This window comes from Gossypium hirsutum, chromosome A05 (genome assembly GCF_007990345.1).
Source record: "Gossypium hirsutum isolate 1008001.06 chromosome A05, Gossypium_hirsutum_v2.1, whole genome shotgun sequence".
NCBI classification, from domain to species: domain Eukaryota; kingdom Viridiplantae; phylum Streptophyta; class Magnoliopsida; order Malvales; family Malvaceae; genus Gossypium; species Gossypium hirsutum.
The window spans coordinates 95,869,489-95,892,892 of record NC_053428.1 but is presented as its reverse complement, the minus strand read 5'-3'; the positions used below and the strand labels follow the sequence as shown (position 1 = coordinate 95,892,892).

At 34.7% G+C, this 23,404-nt stretch overlaps 2 protein-coding genes, 1 long non-coding RNA gene and 1 pseudogene across 5 annotated transcripts; 3 read left to right on the top strand and 1 right to left on the bottom strand.

Annotated features, from left to right (window-relative positions):
* Positions 1-477: 477 nt before the first annotated feature.
* Positions 478-19,731, top strand: LOC107957124 (trehalose-phosphate phosphatase A-like; annotated as a pseudogene).
* Positions 10,828-11,663, bottom strand: LOC121229557 (uncharacterized). Its single transcript, XR_005927313.1, has 3 exons — positions 11,582-11,663; positions 10,960-11,500; positions 10,828-10,872 (listed from the first exon to the last, which is right to left on the bottom strand). It is a non-coding gene; the product is annotated as an uncharacterized lncRNA (long non-coding RNA).
* Positions 14,571-16,910, top strand: LOC107957122 (uncharacterized). Its single transcript, XM_016892561.2, has 4 exons — positions 14,571-15,037; positions 15,135-15,428; positions 15,552-15,657; positions 15,767-16,910. The coding sequence occupies exons 1-3, from the start codon at positions 14,571-14,573 to the stop codon at positions 15,655-15,657; spliced, it is 867 nt and encodes a 288-aa protein (XP_016748050.1). The 3' UTR covers positions 15,767-16,910.
* On the top strand, positions 19,466-23,338 carry LOC107957123 (uncharacterized). Of its 3 annotated transcripts, XM_041114161.1 has the most exons (6): positions 19,466-19,753; positions 21,093-21,337; positions 21,444-21,662; positions 21,819-21,911; positions 22,007-22,114; positions 22,213-23,338. In XM_041114161.1, exons 2-6 carry the CDS (start codon positions 21,209-21,211, stop codon positions 22,408-22,410), a joined length of 747 nt encoding a protein of 248 aa, XP_040970095.1. In that variant the 5' UTR covers positions 19,466-19,753; positions 21,093-21,208; the 3' UTR covers positions 22,411-23,338. The 3 variants fall into 3 exon arrangements, with proteins under 3 accessions (XP_040970095.1, XP_016748051.2, XP_040970096.1); XM_016892562.2 differs by lacking the exon at positions 19,466-19,753 and having other exon boundaries at positions 19,764-21,337; XM_041114162.1 differs by lacking the exon at positions 19,466-19,753 and having other exon boundaries at positions 19,765-21,239.
* The last annotated feature ends 66 nt before the right edge of the window (positions 23,339-23,404 follow it).

Genomic DNA, 23,404 nt, shown 5'->3' with positions numbered 1-23,404 from the left:
TAATTAAAATGTGAAAATTTTAAACATGGTAATTATGCATGTTAATCCATGTTATTCATATTATTATTTTTTACGAACTATTTGTATAATTTTTTGAATTTTTATTTTTATTTAATGAATAAAAATTTTAAATTATTTACTTATATGATATATATAATAAATGAATAAAAAATTTAAATTATTAATAATTTATTATTTTAGTTAACATTTTATGTTATAAAAATAAATTTACTCTTTTTAAAAAATTGAGAATCAAATTTAACTAAAAAAATGAAAGTTAATTATTAAAATTTTCTAAAGTTTGAATACTACATTTATTAGTATGATAATATTAAATAATAAAGAGTTTAGTTAAAGAAAGTAAAAAAATTTTGAATAATAAATAATTAGTAAAAAAAAGGACTGAAATGATGCTGACATGGCATGGGATTAGTGGTCAATTGGTAAACTTATTTTCATTCTTACCCACAAAAAAACATTTACTCCAAACCCTGTTGGGCAAAGAAAACCAATTGCATCTGCCGTCCACAACCTGCTCCAGGCACTGGTGCATATGCCTTCCACCACTTGCTCCAGCTACTGGCATTTCATGGTACCTTCTTTGAAAGCCTTCCTTACTGATTCCCTGAAATCCTTGACCCTACAGTGGTAGAAGCTGGTGAATCGGTTTCGACTTGTTGAGATTTGTCTCAATCTTCATGGGTATGTATGGTTGATTCGATTTTGTGTTAAATGATAAATGAGGTTGATTTTCTTTAATTTACAGTTTATATATATTTAGGGTTTGGCAATAGTTTTCAATTACTTGAACACTTGGCTGTTTTCATTTAATCTACAGTTGATATATATTTAAGGCCACTTTCCTTGTACAAGTGCGGTTTGATAAATTTAGAATTTTGTTTTTGTTTTCCTTTTAGCTGAACCCATTACAGGGTTCTTTCTAAGGCATGCATGAATTTGTTGCTTTGGTTTTGTGTGTTTTGGGGCATTGTTTGCTTCCTTCTAATAGTTCTATCATCTGTTTGATCAAATGCAGCTGTGGGACTTCAGGCGGGTAGCCAAAGCTGATGCCTGTCACTGCTCAAGTTGCTAAGAAGTGGGGATTATTTCATGGCTTGTACGAGTCTCCTATGATAAAGTAAGGAACCCATCCCTATTTTCTTCTAGTTTTTCTTTCATCTACTTGTGAAATCACACTCTTTACTTATTCATCAATGGCTTGAACAAATATATAATCGGATCTTTAATTAAACTAGGAAAAATCCAGTAATACCCAAAAAAGTTTTATACTCTTTTTGTATAATCACTATTCAGAACTTAGTTTCACGAATTGTCATTCTCATACATGCAAATTAATCTGTTGTCATCATGGTGTGTTAATATCAACAACTTAATCAAATCCCCCATTCTTTTCCTCGAGACATTCAAAATTCAAACATTGTTAATATATACATCGGATTTCATTGAAAAGTGTCCATGCATTGTGTCGAAACCATTTTTTTTAAAGGAGTTTGAAAAACGGGGTTCGACTTTTTGAAAAATGAAAATGGGAGTCGCCACCAACCTTTTTAGGTGTGATTGGATCACCTTTATAAAATATTTTGGTCTATGAAATTCAAGAAAATAGGTTCGGGAGTCGGTTATGCACAAGGAAGGATTAGCACCCTCGTGACACCCAAAATTGGTACCGAATTGATTATTTATTGTCCTAATGTCGAAAATTTGAAAAGATTTTAAAACTTGAACAATTTAAAGTTGAAACTTGAGATTTCTTTGTTCCGAAAGTATACAAACATTACATCCAGCATGTTAGGACACGATATTTTAAATCCTCGTAACTAAAATTATCTCATGATTTTGAAAATTTATTAAAAGGATATTTGGTTATTTAGTCAAACGAAAAATCGCAACCCATCATGTTAGGGCACTATTTCCTGAATTTCTAAACACCAAACATCGCCTTATTTAAGAAAAAACTTTTTCAATTAAATGAAATATATTTTTTAAAACAATGAATAATATAGAATTTAATGAAAAATAGTTTGATATAATACTAAAATTATTAAAAAAATAAAATATAAAAGAGAATTAAAAATGAAGGAAATAGGGATTAAATCAAAATAAAAAAGGTTGAAAACGAAAATGAACAAAGAATAAATAAGAACAAAACGTAGAAAATAAGAATGCAAGAAGGAAATTTGAGTGAATGCTCTTAAGAATTCTTATTGCTTCCCAAAACTCAAGTGAAGTCAAGTTGTTTTTACAATGAGGGGAGAGGCCTCTATTTATAGTTGAGCCTCCCCAAATCCAACGGTACAGATCAATTACATCAACGGTTAAGATTAAAAGATATCTACAAATTAAATCTATAAGATTACAAAATCATATCTTCTAAGATTGCATATCATATCTAAGATTGTATGATATCTAAGATTGCATATCACATCTAAGATTGCATATCATTGAAGATTATATTTCCATATGAGTCAAGCTTATAGATGGACCTTAAATCTTTTCAAGTAATGGGCCATTCCGATTGGGCCAAATTATATGTTTGTAATTTTGGACTAAACTTGGACTTCATTTTTTTTGGGTTTATTATTTTTGTTTTTGGACTTATTTTTGGGCCCGGGCAAAATTAAGTGTCTACAGCTGCCCCTCTTTGCCCATTGCTGTGTAACAGGAATAGAGCAAAGACTATAAAAGGACCAATTTTGCCCGGGCTCGCCAAGTCTTGAGTTCTTGATCCTTGATCTTCTTTAAATAGCCTCTTGACGGTTTCAATCTGCTTCACTACAACTCAGGAAGGCAATATCTGCTATCTTTGATCTGCTCCCCGTCTAATACATAGACGCCAAATTTGTTATCTTCGATCTGCTCCCCGTCTAATACAGAGACGCCAAATCTACTTCTTCAATCTGCTTCCCGTATAATACAGAGATGTCAAATCTGTTATATCCGATTTGCTCCCCGTCTAATATAGAGATGCCAAATCTGTCATCTTGGATTTGCTTCGATGTAAACACATGAAGGTCAGATCTGCTATGTCTTCGATCTGCTCCTCGTCTAATACAGAGATGTCAAATCATCTTGGATCTGCTTCAATGAAGGTCCAATCTGTTATGTCTTTGATCTGCTCCCCGTCTAATACAGAGATGCCAAATCATCTTGGATCTGCTTCAATGAAGGTCAGATCTGCTGTGTCTTCGATCTGCTCCCCGTCTAATACAGAGATGCCAAATCATCTTGGATCTGCTTCAATGAAGGTCAGATCTGCTATGTCTTCGATATGCTTTCCATCGAATATGGAGATGCCAAATCTGTTTCTTCGATTTGTTCTCTGACAGTACAGAGATGCCAAATCATCTTAGATCTGCTTCAGCGTAAACACGTGAAAGCCAAATCTGCTATGTCTTCGATCTGCTCCTTGTAAACGCAAGGATGCCAAATCATCTTGGATCTACTTCGATGTGAAAACATTCGAAGGTTAGATCTGCTATGTCTTCGATCTGCTCTCTATCGAATATGGAGATGCCAAATCTGTTATCTTCGATCTGCTCTCTGACAATACAGAGACGCCAAATCATCTTAGATTTGCTTCAACGTAAACACGTGAAAGCCAAATCAGCTATGTCTTCGATCTGCTCCCTGCCAATACAGAGACGCCAAATCATCTTAGATTTACTTCAACGTAAACACATGAAAACCAAATCAGCTATGTCCTTGATCTGCTCCCTGCCAATACAGAGACGCCAAATCATCTTAGATTTGCTTCAACGTAAACACGTGAAAGCCAAATCAGCTATGTCTTCGATCTGCTCTCCACCGAATACAGAGATGCCAAATCTGTCATGTTTGATCTGCTCTCTACCAATACAAAGATGTCAAATCTGCTATCTTCGATCTACTCTCTGCCAATATAGAGATGCCAAATCATCTTAGACTTGCTTCAACATAAACACGTGGAAGCCAAATCAGCTATGTCTTCGATCTGCTCTCCACCGAATACAGAGATGCCAAATCTGTCATCTTTGATCTGCTCTCTGCCAATACAGAGATGCCAAATTTGTTATCCTCGATCTGCTCTCTGCCAATACAGAGATGCCAAATCATCTTAGATTTGCTTCAACGTAAACATATGAAAGCCAAATCAGCTATGTCTTCGATCTGCTCTCCGCCGAATACAGAGATGCCAAATCAGTCATCTTCGATCTGCTCTCTACCAATACAGAGACGCTAAATCATCTTAGATTTTCTTCAACATAAACATGTGAAAGCCAAATCAACTATGTCTTCGATCTGCTCCCTGCCAATACAGAGACGCCAAATCTGGTATCTTCGATTTGCTCCCTGACAATACAAAGACGCCAAATCATTTTGGATCTGCTTCAGGGTAAATACTTGAAGGTTAGATCTACTATGCTTTAGCCTATTACCCTACTGCTTAGGGGGTTAAGGCGCACCAATCTTCATTTTCTCTTTGAAGGATATGACCTGTATAATGTGTATGAGTTCATGCCTAATGATTAGGATGCTATGATCGAAATGAGACAAATGCTCCTAATTAAACCTGTTATAATGCAAAATGTTTATGAATATGACCCCTATTCTAGACGTCACTACTCATTGCTTCGTCGTAGCTCATCCTTGTTTCTCTCCAAATATCACTCCTACTCAGCCTCCAAATATTATGACCCACTGAAAATGTCTGTAAGATGATCCTCTGATCGAATCTTTTGATTTATCCAATCATCATTTAGACTAAAGAAGAAATTTCAATTTCCCCGAGTACATCCGACTCTCACATATAGGAATTTCTTAAACAATTGTCCTGTTTCAGTTTCTTGTATTATCTAGAAATTTCCAGAGTAATATGCAAAACTTCGTTTGTAAAGATATTTAGTTCATCAATCATTATTTCTATGCAACACACTTTATGAATAATAGAGGACAAATAAATAGATCCAGAGGATAATTAAATTTGAATGAATTTGTCCAAAAATACAAAGGAAATTAATCTGATAGCTTATCTTTGAGAAGAAAGAGAATTTAAAGATAGCAAGCAGGACAAAAGTTAGATGCCCTAGATATCGCCGCTTGAGCGTTTATACACCAGCTCCATGAAGACTTTTTTTTTTTGAGTTCAACATGTGTTTAAAAGATCCAAAGTAATTCGTTGATGCCTCGATATGTAACATACTTTACTTCTCGTCGAATCTGGTATAACAAGGTCACTGCATGACTTTCCAAATTTGAGCTGCCCTTTCGGGTTTTGAACTCAAAACCCCTTTGGTCTCAAGGCGCCCTTTGCGGGTTTTCACCTTGGCCTCTCAATTTTTTTCTTTTTTTTTATTTTTTTCTCTTTTTTTTTTGAAATAGAAGTCACAAAGTGCCCTTTGCGGGTTTTCACCTTGGCTTCCCTTCTCCTTCAGACAAAGTACTCCTTGATCGAGTCCGAATTCACTTGATCAGATAAATTCTTCCTATCTATTTCTTGTCAAAATCAGTGCACCTCTAGAGAAAGCCCTCTTCGCAACATATGGCCCTTTCCAATTCGGCATCCTTTTGCATGGGAAGGATATCTTTCAGCACAAGGTTTCCTTTATGAAATTCTTTTGGACGAACCTTCTTTGCCATAAGTCTGTGTCATCCATTTTTGGTACATTTGCTTAAGATGAATACTTTCAAGTTAAGTTTACTATAGGTATTCAATTCTTGACTCCATCAAAGCTTGGAGGTAAAATCTTGATTCATAAACCCATGAGAAAGGGATTGCCCCAGCACCAGTCCTGGCTGTTGTTTGTCAAACCCTACAAAAAGATGGTTCAATGATTCTCAGCAGACAAGAATGAAGTTGTTGACTTTATCCTTCAACCTGGAAAGCTGAGGTACAGAGATTACTCCCGGAGTATACATCCCACCATGACTCGATGATGTTTCTGAAGCATCCCTAATCTTCATAAATTGCCCCCAACTGTGAAGCTGCCAAATGAGTGTAGCAAATAGGAGCCACAACAAATATGGCTGTGGTGCTCCTTTGATACATATAGGATAGAGAATGAACAAACTCTTGCAGATCATCAGCCAAAAACCCAGCTTGGTCTAAGAGAACATGATAGTGAGTCTACCTCGTGATTCCAATCATTCCAGCATGAGTACCAAGGTAAAAATCATTGTTCTTTGGATGGCATATTTTGTTGTCAATGACAGTACCATGTAGCACATTGTCAGGAGATCCCTGCTGAAAAAAAACTTGGTATGATGGTTTTTGTACAACAATAACCACAATCTTTAGGGTTCCACTTCTCGTCAAGGAACTTGCAAGCCTCAACAACTTGATCAAAACTTGATTGAATTGAGACTTGCTAACCCCATTCCTGAAAATAATGATTTGATCAGGTTTCCTCTTCCCTGAACTTGTATAGAAGTCTAAGAGAGCTTCCTTCATGATACCGTCATCCACTTTGTTAGAAGCTGGTTTTGAAGAAAGAATCTATCATTTTAAGCTTCAAAGACTGCGTACGGCCTGATGCCCCATAGCTGAAAATCAATGGCCACCGCCTAGAGCTAACCATCGCAGCTATTGACGGCACATCAGACTGCTCAGGAAAGCCAAACAATGCACCCATTCCAAGGATGATGGTTGGAACCTTTGAAACAACTGGAATTGAAGTTGTTTGCCCCAGCGTAAGCATAGAGAGTAGGCGGTAGTTTCTTATGCCAATTTTTACCAGTCTCGGTCATCTTCTGTAATTTGTTTTTTTCTTCTTTTTCTTTTCTTTTGGCAACCTTTGTTGTACTGTGGTATGGCGCATTATCTTTGAAAAGACTGCAAACTTTTGGCATTGTACAATTATATATAATCTTTTTTTTTTGAAATGGATGACTTTTGACTTTGTAATATTGGCATATGAAGCTATCTCCCCCTCTTAATGGAGTAGTTGATGTCCACAAAGATGAGTCAGCTTGAAACTTTTGACGAGCTCGGGCCCATAACATACATGCCCTATAAGTCTTGACTCTCTTAAATTTGGCATTCATTGTACAACTGATGCGATCCCTTTTCATAGTGGACCAACAGTGCCCCAAAACCTCATGTTTATTCTGGGAATTGCAAATCCTCCTGCATGCGTTTTTGGACCACATTTTTGAATTCCCATAATAGTCTCAACAAGGTCTTGTCTTGTCTCCTCAGCTAATTCCAATTTCACAATCTTTCCTTCCTCTAAGGCTATATTTCCTACCACCATTTCATGGGGTATAAACCATTTTCAACAAATTCAGAAACAAGTCACAATTTCTGTCACCTTCAAAGTACTAAGATTCCTCTAAACGCATATCGCACTCAAAAGGAACTCTGAATCTGTAGTATCGTTACTTGTGTCATTGATATCTAGGGATCTATGATAGGCACACAAAAGAATATACAAGGAATAAATGAATTCAAGAATGACTATTTACATGAAATGAAAATTTATAAAGAATGCCAAAGGTCAAAAGAATCAGAATGAAAGAGTATTTACTCGGATAAATAATAAAAGTATGTTTTATTGAAAATAAAAATGTCTGAACATGAGCCCACTTCTCAAAAGAAATCTCATTACTTCTAGGCTTTAGAGCAATAAGAGTGTTCTAAATATTAATCCGTAAAATTCCTAAAGATTACAGGAAGTTCTTCTGCAGTCCAATTGTTTAAAGAACTTCCCGGTTCATAAGGGTGAATACCCTCAAGGTTTCTTTGTTCAATCCCTTCCTCATTGATGATTTTCATTTCCAAACACCCCCTTCTCCGGGTAAGCTATCCCTCCTGACACAAAAGTCGGGGATATGTAAGGGAACGTCGTTAATTCCCATTCAACTTCTTTTTCACTCAGCCGTGACCCTCTTCTCTCTCTTTCTTTTTCTTTCTCTTTTTGATAACTTTAACTAATTAGAGTCTTTTTATAATTTTGAATGCAAATGATGCGATGAGATGCTATTAGATGCAAATGCATGAATGCAAAAGGATATAGATTCTGATTCAGTTTTATTTTAGAAAATGTTATTTAAGGAACAAAAATCTTTTTATAAAATGAATTACAAATACGCTTTCGCCCGTAGGCCCAGAGTCTTAACCCTATCTCATAACAAAGCTAACTTTCGACCACGATCTGACTATAGCTCATATTGGTGCTCAACGTGCTTGCCCTTTCTACCAGTATCTGTAAATGATCAGCTATCTCTTGAATTTGAATTACGGCTTCACCTATGAAGTAAGCTCTACAGCCAAAGACACATTCTCCAATGTCGTGAAGTTGCTTTGATTACGTTGAAAGAAAGATTGGCGATCAAGTAGGCATTCTAGCTTCACAGCATATTGCCTTAAAATGATATCAAACATCCTCAGTGCTTCTTGAGAGTCTTTAAATTTTTGCCTCCACAGAACATTTCGAATTGCTTGCATGGGTATCTTTGTAGCATAGCTAATATCCACTTTAAAGGTCTTTAAACGATACGATCTTCTTTAATCTCTTTCTTTCATGTTCATTTGGGTTGTCCCGGCCATCAGGGCTTTCATTTCCATTATTTCTGATAAGTACAACATCCTAAAGTACCACAGTAAATTCCAGCTTGTTGTTTGGTAGCGGTCCTATAGTAAGTGAGCCTTTCTACCATCATAAGCAAAATTCTTTCCATCCAATTCAATTTTGTAGGTCTTAAACCCTTACCATCCATGAGGTGACTATCTTCATCTGTAATGGTAGAAGTTTCCATCAGTACTCCCCACGCTCACCTTGAATTGTTCATCTATCTTCATGTCAAGCAAATACTGCAATTCCCCATAACTGTTGTAGAACAACTGCTTGGCTTCGTTACTCCATTAATCCCATATTTCCTTTAACTCTTGGAGGTTATTTTGCATCACAGTAATGAGAGTGTAGTCCCATAATTCTAATGTGTATCCTTCGATGACACTATTTCCTTTTTCTATCTGGGTTTTCTCTGACCAAGCACAAACGAAAGAGTTGTCCTCTACTTTATTAAGATATTCGTTCCTTATTACAAAACTTTCTAACTCAGAAATCGAACCTTGAATCGGTATCTTTTAATGATAAATGACATGCAATGATAGCAAAATAAGAAAAACAAGTCAGTGTCACATATATAAAAAAATATAATAAATAAGAACTTTTAAAGGTAGGCACTAAAGGTCATCATCATACTACCTGGGGCAAGCACTTAAAGTTCACTATATGTAGTTCGGTTCTAAAGCAATGGTACCTGAACCAGCAGATTCCTCGATCCTCACCAATTATAGGCTCATATGGACCAAGTTCGGTTTAAGGGGACACATTTCCCTATGGCCATGCGGAGATGAAAATCTCACGAAGAGATAGGTACGGATGTATCCCGGAAGCAATCCACTAGCTTATGCGGAGGTGAAAATCTCATGAAAGCATAGCTTCTCACTCCCACTTAAGGGTGTGACCACAACGGTCATGCAAATGCAATAAGTGCGTAAACAATAACAAACATATGCAACTAACACATGCAAAAATGACATATTTTAAAAATTTTCCAAATTTCCGACATTAAGACAGAAAATAATCAATTTTCGGCTTGACTCTCTTATAGGTCCCCAGTGGAGTCGCCAAGCTGTCGAAACCATTTTTTTAAAGGGGTTTGAAAAATAGGGTTTGACTTTTTAAAAAATGAAAATGGGAGTCGCCACCAACCTTTTTAGGTGTGATTGGATTACCTTTATAAAACATTTTGGTCTACGAAATTCAAGAAAATAGGTTCGGGAGTCGGTTACGCACAAGGAAGGATTAGCACCCTCGTAACGCCCAAAATTGGTACCGAATTGATTATTTATTGTCCTAATGTCGAAAATTTGAAAAGATTTTAAAACCTAAACAATTTAAAGTTGAAACTTGAGATTTCTTTGTTCCGAAAGTATACAAACATTACATCCAGCATGTTAGGACACGATGTTTTAAATCTTCGTAACTAAAATTATCTCATGATTTTGAAAATTTATTAAAAGGATATTTGGTTATTTAGTCAAACGAAAAATCGCAACCCATCATGTTAGGGCACTATTTCCCGAATTTCTAAACACCAAACATTGCCTTATTTAAGAAAAAACTTTTTCAATTAAATGAAATATATTTTTTAAAACAATGAATAATATAGAATTTAATGAAAAATAGTTTGATATAATACTAAAATTATTAAAAAAAATAAAATATAAAAGAGAATTAAAAATCAAGGAAATAGGGATTAAATCAAAATAAAAAAAGGTTGAAAACGAAAATGAACAAAGAATAAATAAGAACAAACCGTAGAAAATAAGAACGCAAGAGGGAAATTTGAGTGAATGCTCTTAAGAATTCGTATTGCTTCCCAAAACTCAAGTGAAGTCAAGTTGTTTTTATAATGAGGGGAGAGGCCTCTATTTATAGTTGAGCCTCTCCAAATCTAACGGTACAGATCAATTACATCAACGGTTAAGATTAGAAGATATCTACAAATTAAATGTCTAAGATTACAAAATCATATCTTCTAAGATTTCATATCATATCTTCTAAGATTGCATATCATATCTAAGATTGCAATCATATCTAAGATTGTATGATATCTAAGATTGCATATCACATCTAAGATTGCATATCATTGAAGATTATATTTCCATATGAGTCAAGCTTATAGATGGACCTTAAATCTTTTCAAGTAATGGGCCATTCCGATTGGGCCAAATTATATGTTTGTAATTTTGGACTGAACTTGGACTTCATTTTTTTGGGTTTATTATTTTTGTTTTTGGACTTATTTCTGGGCCCGGGCAAAATTGAGTGTCTACACATTGCATATTCAGGCGACATGTAACCACTAAAATCATACAACAAAAATGAAATAGTAAGAACAAGTTCGAAACCTGTAGCAGATTTCTCCAAACTTTTCATACCGAATTCTTACTATGTTCCAACTACACGTCTGGTATCCCCTTCCATTTGGTCTCCTCCAAATATTCTAGCCATGCCGAAATCAGAAATTTTTGGATTCATTGCATCATCTAGTAATACATTGCTCGCTTTCAAATCCCTATGAATGACTCTTAACCTGGAATCATGGTGGAGATACAACATTCCTCGGGCAATTCCACAAATAATTTCCAAACGCTTTTTCCAATCCGATAGTGATCTTTTTGAGTCATCTAAAATCAAAAGTCAAATTTTAAAAGGAATCATGCATAACTTAAAACAAAAGTTGTTAGCATAAGTAATCAACAATTTGAAAGAAGACATACCGAAAATGATAAAGTCTAAGGTTTTATTTGGTAAAAATTCATAGATTAACATATTCTCTTCACCCTTAACGCAACATCCTAGTATCCGTACGAGATTCCTATGCTGAAGTTTTGCAATTAGCACAATTCATTCTTAAACTCTTGTAGTCCCTAACTTGAGGAATTTGATAGTCTTTTCACTGCTATTTCTTTTCCATTTAAGAGCACACCCTGCAAATACAAAGAATTTTCCTTCAAGTACAGATAAGGAGTTTTATTGCACGTCTACATGTTTTTTTTGAGAAAAACTACCTTGTAGACAGGGCCAAAGCCACCTTGCCCAAGTTTATTATCAAAAGAGAAATTATTAGTGGCAGCGGCTATGGTGCCCAAATCAAAGTAGGGTAAATCTCCATTTCTTCTGCTCTCATCAATCTCTTTTTCACCTAAAGAGTCTTTGAATGAGGTAAAGCTAAAAATATTTTTGCTTTTTCTTGCTCTTCCTGCTGTCAATTCAATTTCAAATTATATCCTATGACAACGATTAAAATTTGAATAAAAAAAGCTAGTACAGAAAAAATGCGAGACGTACCTCTTCTTTTTCTTCTTAGAAAGAAAAGCGAAAGGCCATTAGTATGAGAAACACTACAGGCAAATAAACTATTATAATCGCAAGCACTCCCCTATTGTGAAGTAGACCTTTCTTTGTATACCGAGCTAACATGTTGCACATATGATTGCATACGAAAGAAATCAATTAAAAATTAGAACACAGAAAAAAAAACAACACCACAAGAGTAAATAAAAATCTTCAAAATGGAATTAAACCCAAAAGCTGGGGCATGATCTGTGAATGTATTAGATATTCAGAATCTGAAACTATTTTTAATTTCAACCAGAATATAGTACACAAAATATATGCAGAACATTGGCACATGTTATCTGCATATGTTACCGTATTTAAAGGAAAAAACTAAACCCAATGTAATTTAAGAGGCCAAAAAGCTAACCAGCTCTAACATGAATTCAATCTGTAATTAATTTCTCAAAATCTGCTTTATCTATCTGTCGTCTGTAGTTAAGCTAATTTAACATTCTTATATTTATGCATGGGATTTGATGTGGTATATATTTAGAATAGTCAACATTGGTTAGCATTCAGCAAAATGATGCCCTAAGGGACTTGACGAAGGAAATTTAACTTTGAATGTGAATTAGTCATCCATATAAAATATATTTTGTTTTATACCATTAATTAGGTAGTTTTGGCTGCTGTTAGTTCACCAGAAAGCTCATCTCTTTTCACACATAAATCTTAGGATTAGGCATTAATAGATACTCTATTTTAATATTAATTACTTTAACAGATGGTTGATAAAAGTTGGATGGATGCTCCAAGATTTAGCACCAATCACCTAGCTGGAATAGAAAGATTTCTATCATTTACAATTAAAAAATCACTTTTTAACGGAAAAATTTATTGTCCGTGCCATCATTGCAATAATAGGATATTGCACGAACCACATATTGTGGGTAAGCATCTTAGTCTACATGGTATAATAAAAGAATACAAGCAATGGATTTTTCATGAAGAATCTATTGAAAGAACATCGGTGCAAACTGACCAAACAGTGAGAACTTCTCCGTCAATTTCTACTTGTGACAACAAAGCCGATTTAAGAGATCTCATAACGGATGCTCTAGGTATCAACGTCCTAACTCTTAATGAGAGTTTTGATGGAGTTTCAAGCAAGTTTCAGAATAATGGTTGAGAGTATGATGTTAATGAGGCCCAAAGGACTGCTAAGAGAGAAACTACTCTTCTAGATGATTGTGATATTCCGCTCTATCCCGGTTGTGTCAAGTTCTCATGCGTCTCATTCTTACTTCAGCTTTACCACTTCAAAGCACTTTATGGATGGTCAGCAAAATCTTTGACATGTTTATTGGAGTTTTTAAATGAGGCATTTCCAGATGGAAACACAATCCCGACTACATACTATGAAGCGAAGAAAAAAATTTCTGCACTAAATCTTGGGTATGTGAAGATTGATGCATGCCCGAATGATTGTATGTTATACTGGGGCGATGCTAGTAAAAAGATCAGTTGTGTTGTTTGTAAAAGCTCAAGGTGGCAATCTTCTAATGAGTTGGATGCAGATAAACAAGTTGATAGTAGTTGTTGCCGTCCTAAGCCTGCGAAGGTATTACAGTACTTTCTTTTGATTTCTAAACTTAAAAGATTATTTCAATCCTCTAAGACATCACAATCTATGAGATGGCATAAAGAAAGACGAACCAAAGATGGTATATTGAGACATCCAACCGATGGTTCTGCCTGGGATGCGTTTGATAAGAGGTTTCCTGATTTTACATCTGATCCTCGCAATGTTAGGCTAGGTTTGGCTAGCGATGGATTCAATCCATTCTGAACAATGAGTACATGTCATAGTACATGGCCCGTACTTCTTGTTCCTTATAATTTAGAACATTGGGCATGCATGAAACAATCATCAATGATACTCTCAATGGTTATCCCTGGTGAAAAAGGACCTGGCAACGACATTGATTTCTACATGCAGCCTTTAATTAAAGAGTTGAAGCAATTGTGGACAGGAGTTGATGCTTTTGATTCATCAGCTTCCGAATCTTTCACTTTACGGGCTTGTCTTCTTTGGACAATCAATGATTTCCTTGCTTATGCTAATCTTTCAGGGTGGAGTACAAAAGGTTGTGTTGTTTGCCCAGTATGTGCTGAAAAAACTAATTCTCGATGGCTACGGTATGGTCGGAAGTTTTGCTTTATGGCTCATCATCGATGGTTATCAGCTGAACACCCATTTCGAAAACAGAGTCATAAATTTGATGGCACTATAAGTCTGGGGTAGCGCCTACACCACGATTCGGGGAAGATATCTTAAGGGAAGTTGAAGGTGTCAATTTCATTTATGGAAAAGGCCGAAAAAGGGATAGAGAAGAACTAGATGAAGGGTCGGCAGAACTCGATGTAGACGATGGGTGTGATTTGTTTAACAACTTTGAAGAATTGGTGGTAGAGGGAGATGAAGCAAATCTCATAAATTAAGATGAGACTTTATGGAAGAAGAGGAGTATATTTTTCGACTTGCCTTATTGGCGTTACAATTTACTTCGACATAACTTGGATGTCATGCACATCGAGAAGAATGTATGTGACAATGTCGTTGGCACCCTTCTAAATCTCTCACGCGGTGGGAAAGATAATATCAAGGCACGCAAGGACATATAAGATATTGGCATCCGAAGTGATCTTCATCCAAAAATGAGAAACAGGAAAGAGTACATACCGCAAGCGTGTTACACTCTTGCATCAAAGGAAAGAGATATTTTTCTTTCCATTTTGAAAAACTTGAAGGTACCCGATGGTTATGCATCAAACATATCTCGATGCGGGAATTTGAAAGATCACAAGTTGAGCAACCTTAAAAGTCATGACGGTCACATTCTCATGCAAGATTTGCTTCCTATATGCTTAAGAGGAGTTATAGAAAAGAAGATGCTAAGTGTTATTACAAATCTATCAGATTTCTTCAAGAGATTATGTGCAAAAAGTCTTGATCCACAAGAAGTTGATCAACTTCAAATACAAGTCGTGTTAACACTTTGTGAAATGGAGAAAATATTTCCTCCAAGTTTCTTCACAATCATGATTCATTTGATTATTCATTTGCCGACGGAGATTAAGCTTGGTGGACCTGTTCAATATAGGTGGATGTACCTGATCGAAAGGTATATGAAATATATCAATAATATTTCATAATATTATATTTTTATTATTTGAATATAGTATAGAATAAGTATGTAAAAATAAATGCATGTGATGTAGGTATCTTATGGGATTGAAAGCTTCGGTGCGAAATAGAGCTTATCTCGAAGGTTCCATTGCTGAAGGGTACATAGTTTCAGAATGTCTTACATTTTGTTCCCGTTATTTTTCTGATGTTGAGACTATATTTTCCCGTCCTTCGAGGAATGATGGGAATATTCAAAAACGATACATTTTCTCTTCTGAAGGACGTCCAATTGGCACCAAGAACACAAAGATATTGGACATATGGTCTCTTGCACAAGCAAACCGCTATGTTCTATTGCATAGCGATAAGTTATCACCATACCGTCAGTGAGTTTCTTGAGGAAAATTTTGTCATTCGATTCTTTTTCTTAACCAATAGACAAATAAAGTTATCACATAATGCGTATACATTTTGACAACATTTTCCGCAAAATACTGAATATATTATAGGGAATTTTTGGAGACTGAGCGAGCTGTTTATGGTGGCATTCAAATTAGTAAACGCACAGAGGACGAATTGTTGGTTGAAAAGTTCTCAACATGGCTTGCGAAATAGGTAAATTATCACTATTAAAATAAATTATTGTATTATTTATGTAATAAGGGAACATTGTAGAAATTTGATCATAGAATAAGAATTAATTGATTTCCTACTATATGGTTAGATTCCAAAGATGGAAGTTGAACAAGTTGATGCTGATGCAATTGCTCTTGCTTGAGGACCGCATAAGGTGGTTTCCACATATGATGGGCTTATAATTAATGGTTTTAGGGTCCATACTAAAAAACTTGAGCAGCATCGCATGTCTCAAAATAGTGGCGTGATGGTTTTTGCTGATGGGAGAAACTATTATGGCAAATGCATTGAAATTATTGAGCTAAACTATTATGAAAGGTTTTGTGTTATCATGCTTAGATGTGATTTGGTGAATATTAAATCTCCTAGGAGTATGAAGAAGGATGCAAATGGTTTTTTTATGGTGAAATTTTCTGAGCTTATCCATACAGGGAATTGTGATTCAGATGATCCATACATACTGGCTTCTCAAGCGAAACAAGTATTTTATGTAAAGGATGGCAAGAATGAAAGATGGCTCCATGTTATCGAAATAAAGCCAAGAGATTTGTTCAATCTAAGTGTTGAAACCCCTGTAAAAGATGATGAATATCTGCAGTATGATTATCATATTATAACTTAATAATTTTAGTTTTAATTTGAACAAGAATGATGTTTTGAAGTGCAAAGATTTAGTGTAATTGACATTTTAATTGCAGTATAGTAGAATGATTTGTTTTCTTGTACCGTTGCATTTTGTGTTGTATTTGCTGGCTTAATATAGCCATTTTGGTGTACTATGCAATGTTCATTTCTTACATATGAAAACTTTTACTGGAAAGGGATAGAATGAGCTATTTTTCGTTTAAACATTGAAGTTTTTTGCATATGTTAAATTATGTAGGTCTAAAATGCATTCAGCATGGTAGGGGTCTCAAATACTCATAAATCGAAAAATATTTGGATTCCCGAAAATGAAAGCAACCCCAAAAGCAAATTATAATCTCTATTAATTTTGTTGATCTTTGTAATTTTCTTCTTTTCGTTTAATAAAACACGATAAAGTTCTAATTGAGGGAGTTGATTTCATTGGGAAAGATGTCAGTTGGTTTTGTTCAAGATTACTGAACTTTTTCATAACCCTGAGCCTCGGTAGCATTCTCGGAAGCCAACTAACCATTAATTCTTTACTTAATAGCATTAGTTGAATATTAGATATGCTTGCCGGTGATGTGCTAATTTTGTTGTAGAAGTAGTGGAATTCTTAATGATGTTCGTGCCAGCAGCTGGCTGGATGCTATGAAATCCTCATCCCCTCGTCATACAAGCACGAGGGATTACAACCATGAGATTGTATCAGTTGATACAGATGTTGCGTATCGCACATGGATGGTATTGTTTCTCTTTTACTTCTACCCAAGTTTAATTTTGATACAAGTGGATGATTTATTGATCTGCTCTATGTACTTTACTCTCTGATTTTACAGGCTAAGTATCCCTCTGCACTATCATCTTTTGAGTAAATTACAAATTTTGCCAAAGGCAAGAGAATAGCATTGTTTTTGGATTATGATGGGACTCTTTCACCAATTGTGGACAACCCAGATTTTGCCTTTATGGCTATTGATGTAAGAATAAATGGTTTGCCTGACAAAACCATATATAAAATCTTTTAGTCAAAATTCCTCTCCTTTTGGTTGCTCATGATAGACTAACCAAAGCCTTTTATTCAGATGCGAGCTGCTATAGCAAAAGTGGCAAAATACTTCCCAACAGCAATAATTAGTGGAAGAAGCCGTGACAAGGTGATTTAAGGATCATGTTTTTTAATAATTTTTTGATCAAAAAGCATTTTAGTAATTCTGACATCTTCCTTGCCACTGTTTTTCATGCGTACTTATCCAACTGCCACCTTCAATATATTTAGATTATTTTATGTGTTTGATTGCCTCTTTGTTGGGTTTTAGTTTTGGCCATATCTTGTTCTATGCCCTTGTATATTCAGGTATATGATTTTGTAGGACTAACAGATCTCTATTACACGGGAAGTCATGGAATGGACATCATGGGTCCTGTTAGAGAAGCATCTGATGATCCTCCTAATTGCATTAGATCTACTGATAAGCAAGCAGGTTTAGGTCTTCAAATCTCTTAATCTTTTTATTCCCTGTGACTTTGCATTCTCTCTTAAATTATATCTTAATCTTGTTTCTCTTTAATGCACAGGGAAAACGAGTAAAGTTATTCCAGCCTGCTAGTGAATTCCTACCTATGATTGACGAGATATGTATGTCTCCCGAGTGCCATACTTTGAGCCCTTCACCTTTTCCTCTTTGTTCTAATGTGGAGTTTCATTCATCACAGGTTTTTAACTCACTTGTTAACAGCACCAAAGAAATTAAAGGAGCAAAAGTTGAAAACAATAAGTTCTGTGTCTCTGTCCATTACCGTAATGTAGACGAGAAGGTAGATACTTTCCTTGGTATAAGAAATATTTTATCTTTTGGAAGTGATGCTCAGTGGCATGTCCATTTTCCTTGCATACTTTATTAACACATTCTTATATTTGTTTCCAGAATTGGAAAATAGTTGCAGAATGTGTTCATGATGTCATTAGAAACAACCCTCGTCTACGATTGTCTAATGGTCGGAAGGTGATCTTTAAAGACAATATGAATCTCCTATTTTTGACTCATTTTCTGCTTGTGGCTTGTGCTAGATATGTATGTTGTGATTTCTGTTTGTGTTATTTTATAATATTATTCCTTTATTTTTTAAAATTTATGCAATTAGGTTTTAGAGGTACGGCCTGTGATCGCTGGGATAAGGGGAAAGCTCTCACATTTCTACTTGAATCACTTGGTAAGTATGTTTTCTAGACTGTCTTCTTATTATTTATTATTTTCACTGTCATGGCATATGTTGTTTTTCATGCATAATAATGAATTAATAGTGAGCAAAATCAAATGCTTTAGGGCTTAGTAATCATGATGATGTACTTCCCATTTATGTTGGAGATGACCGGACAGATGAAGATGCATTTAAGGTAAGATATAAATTACAACACCATTGACACTCTTGAGAGTTGTGTATGTGTTCAAAAATAATTAACAGAAACAAGTTCATTGGTTTAAAAACAGGTTCTGAGAGAGGGAAATCTGGGATATGGTATTTTAGTATCATCCGCTCCAAAGGAGAGTATTGCTGTAATTGACACTAGCAGAGCTGCCTTTCTACATTGTTATCCAAACAATGGCAATTATGCTTGTGGTCTATCTGAATGTAACTGATATATGAACATGGGTGGCTGCAAGGGTAAGCACGTCTTCCTTATTAGATAAATTATTTATTACTTGCAGTATGGTATAGTTTGCTTATGTTGTGAATGCTGTGAATACAAGAGTGTCTTTTTGCATATAATTTCCATGAGTCCAGTGATTATATTTTGGACTTAGATCACATACGGTGACATGATAAAATTTTTGGTAAGGATACTCCCTTATTGTTTTGTTTTTTTTGGGCCTGATTTGGTCTTTTTATTTATTTCCTTAGCCTGTTTTTATTTGTTTTGTTTTTTGGGCTTGATTTGGTCTTCTTGTTTATTTTGCTTTATGTTTTTTTGGTTTATTATGTTTGTTTAGGCCCTGCTTTTAATAAATTGCAGTGATTATTTTCAATTGTATATAAAAACCAATAGAGTGACATTCTCCATCTTTTTTACTTTGAATTTGTCAGCCAAACCCTAAAAGTTAAAAAAAAGGTAAGTCAATAAAGAAGCAAACCTTGCTCCAAATTTTCGGTAGGTTTCAAGCTTCCCGGCAAAAGGAAGTTGAAAATTCAGATTTTTCCCAGTTTTTCCTCCTTCTCAAAACCCATGACTTTTTCAGTGCTTTGCTGGGTGCTTCATCGTTAACCATTACCACTTTGTTTTCTAGGAAAATGAATCACAGAAAGCGAACATTAAAAGGTGTACGGTTCTCTACGAGGGGTTCTTCGACAGGTTCGAACACCTTGGGAAGTGCTACTACCGATAGTCAAAGCGCGGGAGATGGAACTCTAACTCAATCAGCAAAACAAGTACCTGCAACTCCGGCTGGTACCTCTAGTGCATTCTCACTTATTATTTATCTGCTTTTAAGCTAGTTTATTACCTTCTGCTGGTATTTATTCTTTCTCTGGTACTTGTTCTTTCTCTAATTATGAGTATTATAATTAACCTTGTTTAATTTATTTCAAAAGTAGAAAAAGAATAAGAAGTTGGCTTTTGTAGAGGGACCTGTCTGGTTTTGCATTACAATAATTTTCTTCGCACTTATAATCATTTTTTTAATGTGAAAAATTAAATCTAAAGTCCCAAGTGCTTTTCTTTTTCCATCCTTTATTGCGTGACTGAGTTCCCCTACTGGAATTTGCTAATAAAAGTGGAATAAGCAAATAAAAACGTTTTTAAAATTGCTTTAAAGAAAGCTGATTTTTTTTTATTTGCTTTAGGCATAGATTCTAAGTGGTATTTTAAAAATATTACATAAATTGGTTTAACAAAATTAAAAGTATAAATGATATGAAAAGTAAAAACCATAATTCGCTTTATCAAAGTACACTGGATACAGTGCAAGTATAAATGAAATTTTTTCAATAAGATTGATGAGATTTTGTTGTTTAAGATATTAAATTTGGGAATGAAGCAATATTTCAAAAATAAATTTTAAATTGACCAGCACTATTCTTTGGTATTTTTTCAACTAATGTACTTTGTGTTTGGTTTTTTTCCCCACTGATCTTTCTATTTGTTACCATTTTTCGCTGCAATTCTTTTGCACTTGATTATTATACAAATTTTTTATTTTGTTTTCTTTCCTTCATAGATTCCTGTTTGTCTTCTGCTACACTATACTTTTTCACCATGATGGGTTGTTAAAAATGTTCCAAAAAAATTAGTAGGATTACATGGATTGGGTTTACTGGTTTGGAGTTGAGATTGGAGAAGCTTATGCAGTAGCTTTAATTGCTCCTTAGTGAGTGGCAGTGTTTCCAGAGAAGCTTGTTGCCCACATTCCTCATTGGTCATTTGAAAGGCCCAGCTGTCTTCTAGTTGGGCAGTTTTGTATGGATCTTTTAGCAAGTCTTTTAGGTGTACGAGTATTATTCTTTCTATAAAAATCACACCACAATATCTTTTTCTTGTCATTTTAATTTTCAGCAACAAAATTGGCAAGAGTCTGTTCTTTGATTCCAAATTGGATATGATTTTAGTATAACATTCTCCTTTGTTTCTTCTCACCTAATTCTAGAGAAGGTTTCTCACATAATATTGGTATTTTTTTTCTTTGTTTACCATATTCATAAATTGCTCCTGCATTATATTTATTTTTTCATATTGATACATAATTTTTTTTCGATTTTCATATCTAAAATATAATTGTTACTTTTGATAGAGACTACTAAAGGTACTAAGAGAAAACGAGGGCCTACAAACATGAATGATATATGGAATCTTTAACCTGGAACTCGTATAGTAGTAGATGCGAACCAATATGGCCAGCCTATTGGGATGGAAGCGTCCAAATTGGCTGAATTTCTCGGTACAATTGCAAGGACTGGTTCTATCTGTCCTTTAAATACAAAACATTGGAAACATCTTTCTAAATATGTGTTAGAAAACATATTGAGAATCGTTCATGTATGTAGCACATAATCGTTTTCTAATTTAATTTATTGCAATAATTTTGCATTATTTGAAATTGTATGTAATGAGTACTTGTTACATTATTTTGTTATATGTGTAGGAAAATTTTGATCTCCAAGGTAAGGTGGAGGACTCTGACATCCTCTCACATGTTGGCAAACTCCAGAAGGAGTTTAAATTGACTTTGAAAACTAGATACTACAAAGAGATGGTCCAAGAAGGTCGATCGATTGAAGCAATATACGAAAACAATCCTCCTGGTGTGCATGATGATCAATGGAAGTGGTTAGTGGACCAATGGGGAACACCACAAGCTACGGTATGCACTTTTATTACACTAAATGTCCCATTTTGCTTGCTTCCAATTACTATATGATAAAAGTAGGGGTGCATAAATCTGCATATGTTGAATGATTCATAATAAACTTAGCTTTCCGATTACTCTTATATTATTTATCATTAATTTAAACAATAGGCACAATCAGAAAAGGCGAAAGAATCCCGAACAAAGGTGCGTTATCCACACACTGCTGGTCGTACAGGATATGCGACCCTCAATGCACAGTTTGTAAGTATTACATATTAATCAATATGTAACTTATATTAATTATTCTGCACTCATTGGTGAATATTGTTAACAACTATTGTTTTGTTCTATAATAGGCTGAGAAGGAAGGCCGTGAACTGTCGCGTTTGGAGCAGTTTAGGTTTCAACATTTGCGCAAAGATGAGACTGACAATTTCAGCAGTGATGCAGCAGAACAAGTTTATGTAAGAAACAAATGTGTATTATTTATTTATTTATATTAATTTTGACATAAATTTTTTTATTTTTCAAAATACATTTTTCTAATTAAAGAGAACTGTAGGATGAAGCATGCAAGATGGTTAAAGACTATATGCCAATACCTGAGAGTTCTTCCACACCTCAAGATAATGTTGCAATAGAAAACGAGGTCTATACACAAGTGTTCGGCCCTGACAAGAATGGAAAAATGTTGGGATATGGACGTGGGATGACCAAATCCAGGTTGTTTGGCTATGGGTCAGTCACTCGAGGAAGCTAATATGCATCGGCCATCAGTACATTAATTGAAGAGATGAATGCTAAGCATGTCGAGCAAATACAAACAATTCAAGCTGAACAAGCAGTTCGAGAGAAAACTCTACTCGAGGAAGCAAAATCTCGATTTCGTATGGAGGTTGCAGAGCGAGAAGCTCGTTTGATAGCTGAGGCAGAAGAAAGATTTATGAAATTAACTGAAATTCGAGAGGCAAAGTTCATGGATATGTTTGATGCTCGTGAGAAAAAGTATGAGGCTCTCATCAATGAGTGTATGGCAAAAGGAATGTCAAGTAAGTTACAAGGTTTTTCATAGTAAGCATAGTAAGGTGACTATTTTATAACTAAATTGTCAATAAGTTTGTTAATGGTTTAATAGACATTGATTGTTGTAATTGAATGCTGGGTTTTTATTTGATGTCTTCATTGCTTGCTCAACTAATAATTAGTAGATGTACTGATGAATATTCTTTATTTAGCTTCAATTTATGGTTCTTTGGTTAATATTAAAATATTCTTCCTATGTCTTCATGTTGTTTCTCATCTTACTCGTCTAAATACAAAATGTACATTGATATTTTTGTAGTTGAATTTCAAAGTAGCCGACATGATGATAAAGCCTTCAGTTCGAATGATGATGAATGAGGCTTGCTGCATATTATGCATTACATATATATGTTATAGTTGTTGATGAATGTAGTTGTCTCATAATTTTTTGGTGTCATGCGAATCAAGTCGACAAAATGTTTTGTATAATTTTTTGATATCATGGGAATCAAGTTGACAACATGTTTGCAACGTGTTGACTATTTCTATTAGGATGTTGTATAATTTTTTGATATCATGTGAAATATGTTGGCAACATGTTCTCAACTTGTTGACTATTAGGATTTTGTATATAAATTACATTATTCAATGATAATTTTTATTTATATGATCTTTTTATTTTAATTAATTGTTCAATTAATATTGATTCAAACTTTTCCAAACCCAATGCA

Coding starts and splice junctions, on each gene's coding strand:
- LOC107957123 (XM_041114161.1), top strand. CDS start 21,209: ATGGAAGCGTCCAAATTGGCTGAATTTCTCGGTACAATTGCAAGGACT. Junction 21,663..21,818: donor GGGGAACACCACAAGCTACG/GTATGCACTTTT, acceptor TTTAAACAATAG/GCACAATCAGAAAAGGCGAA. Junction 22,115..22,212: donor ATGCAGCAGAACAAGTTTAT/GTAAGAAACAAA, acceptor AGAGAACTGTAG/GATGAAGCATGCAAGATGGT.
- LOC107957122 (XM_016892561.2), top strand. CDS start 14,571: ATGAGAAACAGGAAAGAGTACATACCGCAAGCGTGTTACACTCTTGCA. Junction 15,038..15,134: donor TGGATGTACCTGATCGAAAG/GTATATGAAATA, acceptor CATGTGATGTAG/GTATCTTATGGGATTGAAAG. Junction 15,429..15,551: donor AAGTTATCACCATACCGTCA/GTGAGTTTCTTG, acceptor AATATATTATAG/GGAATTTTTGGAGACTGAGC.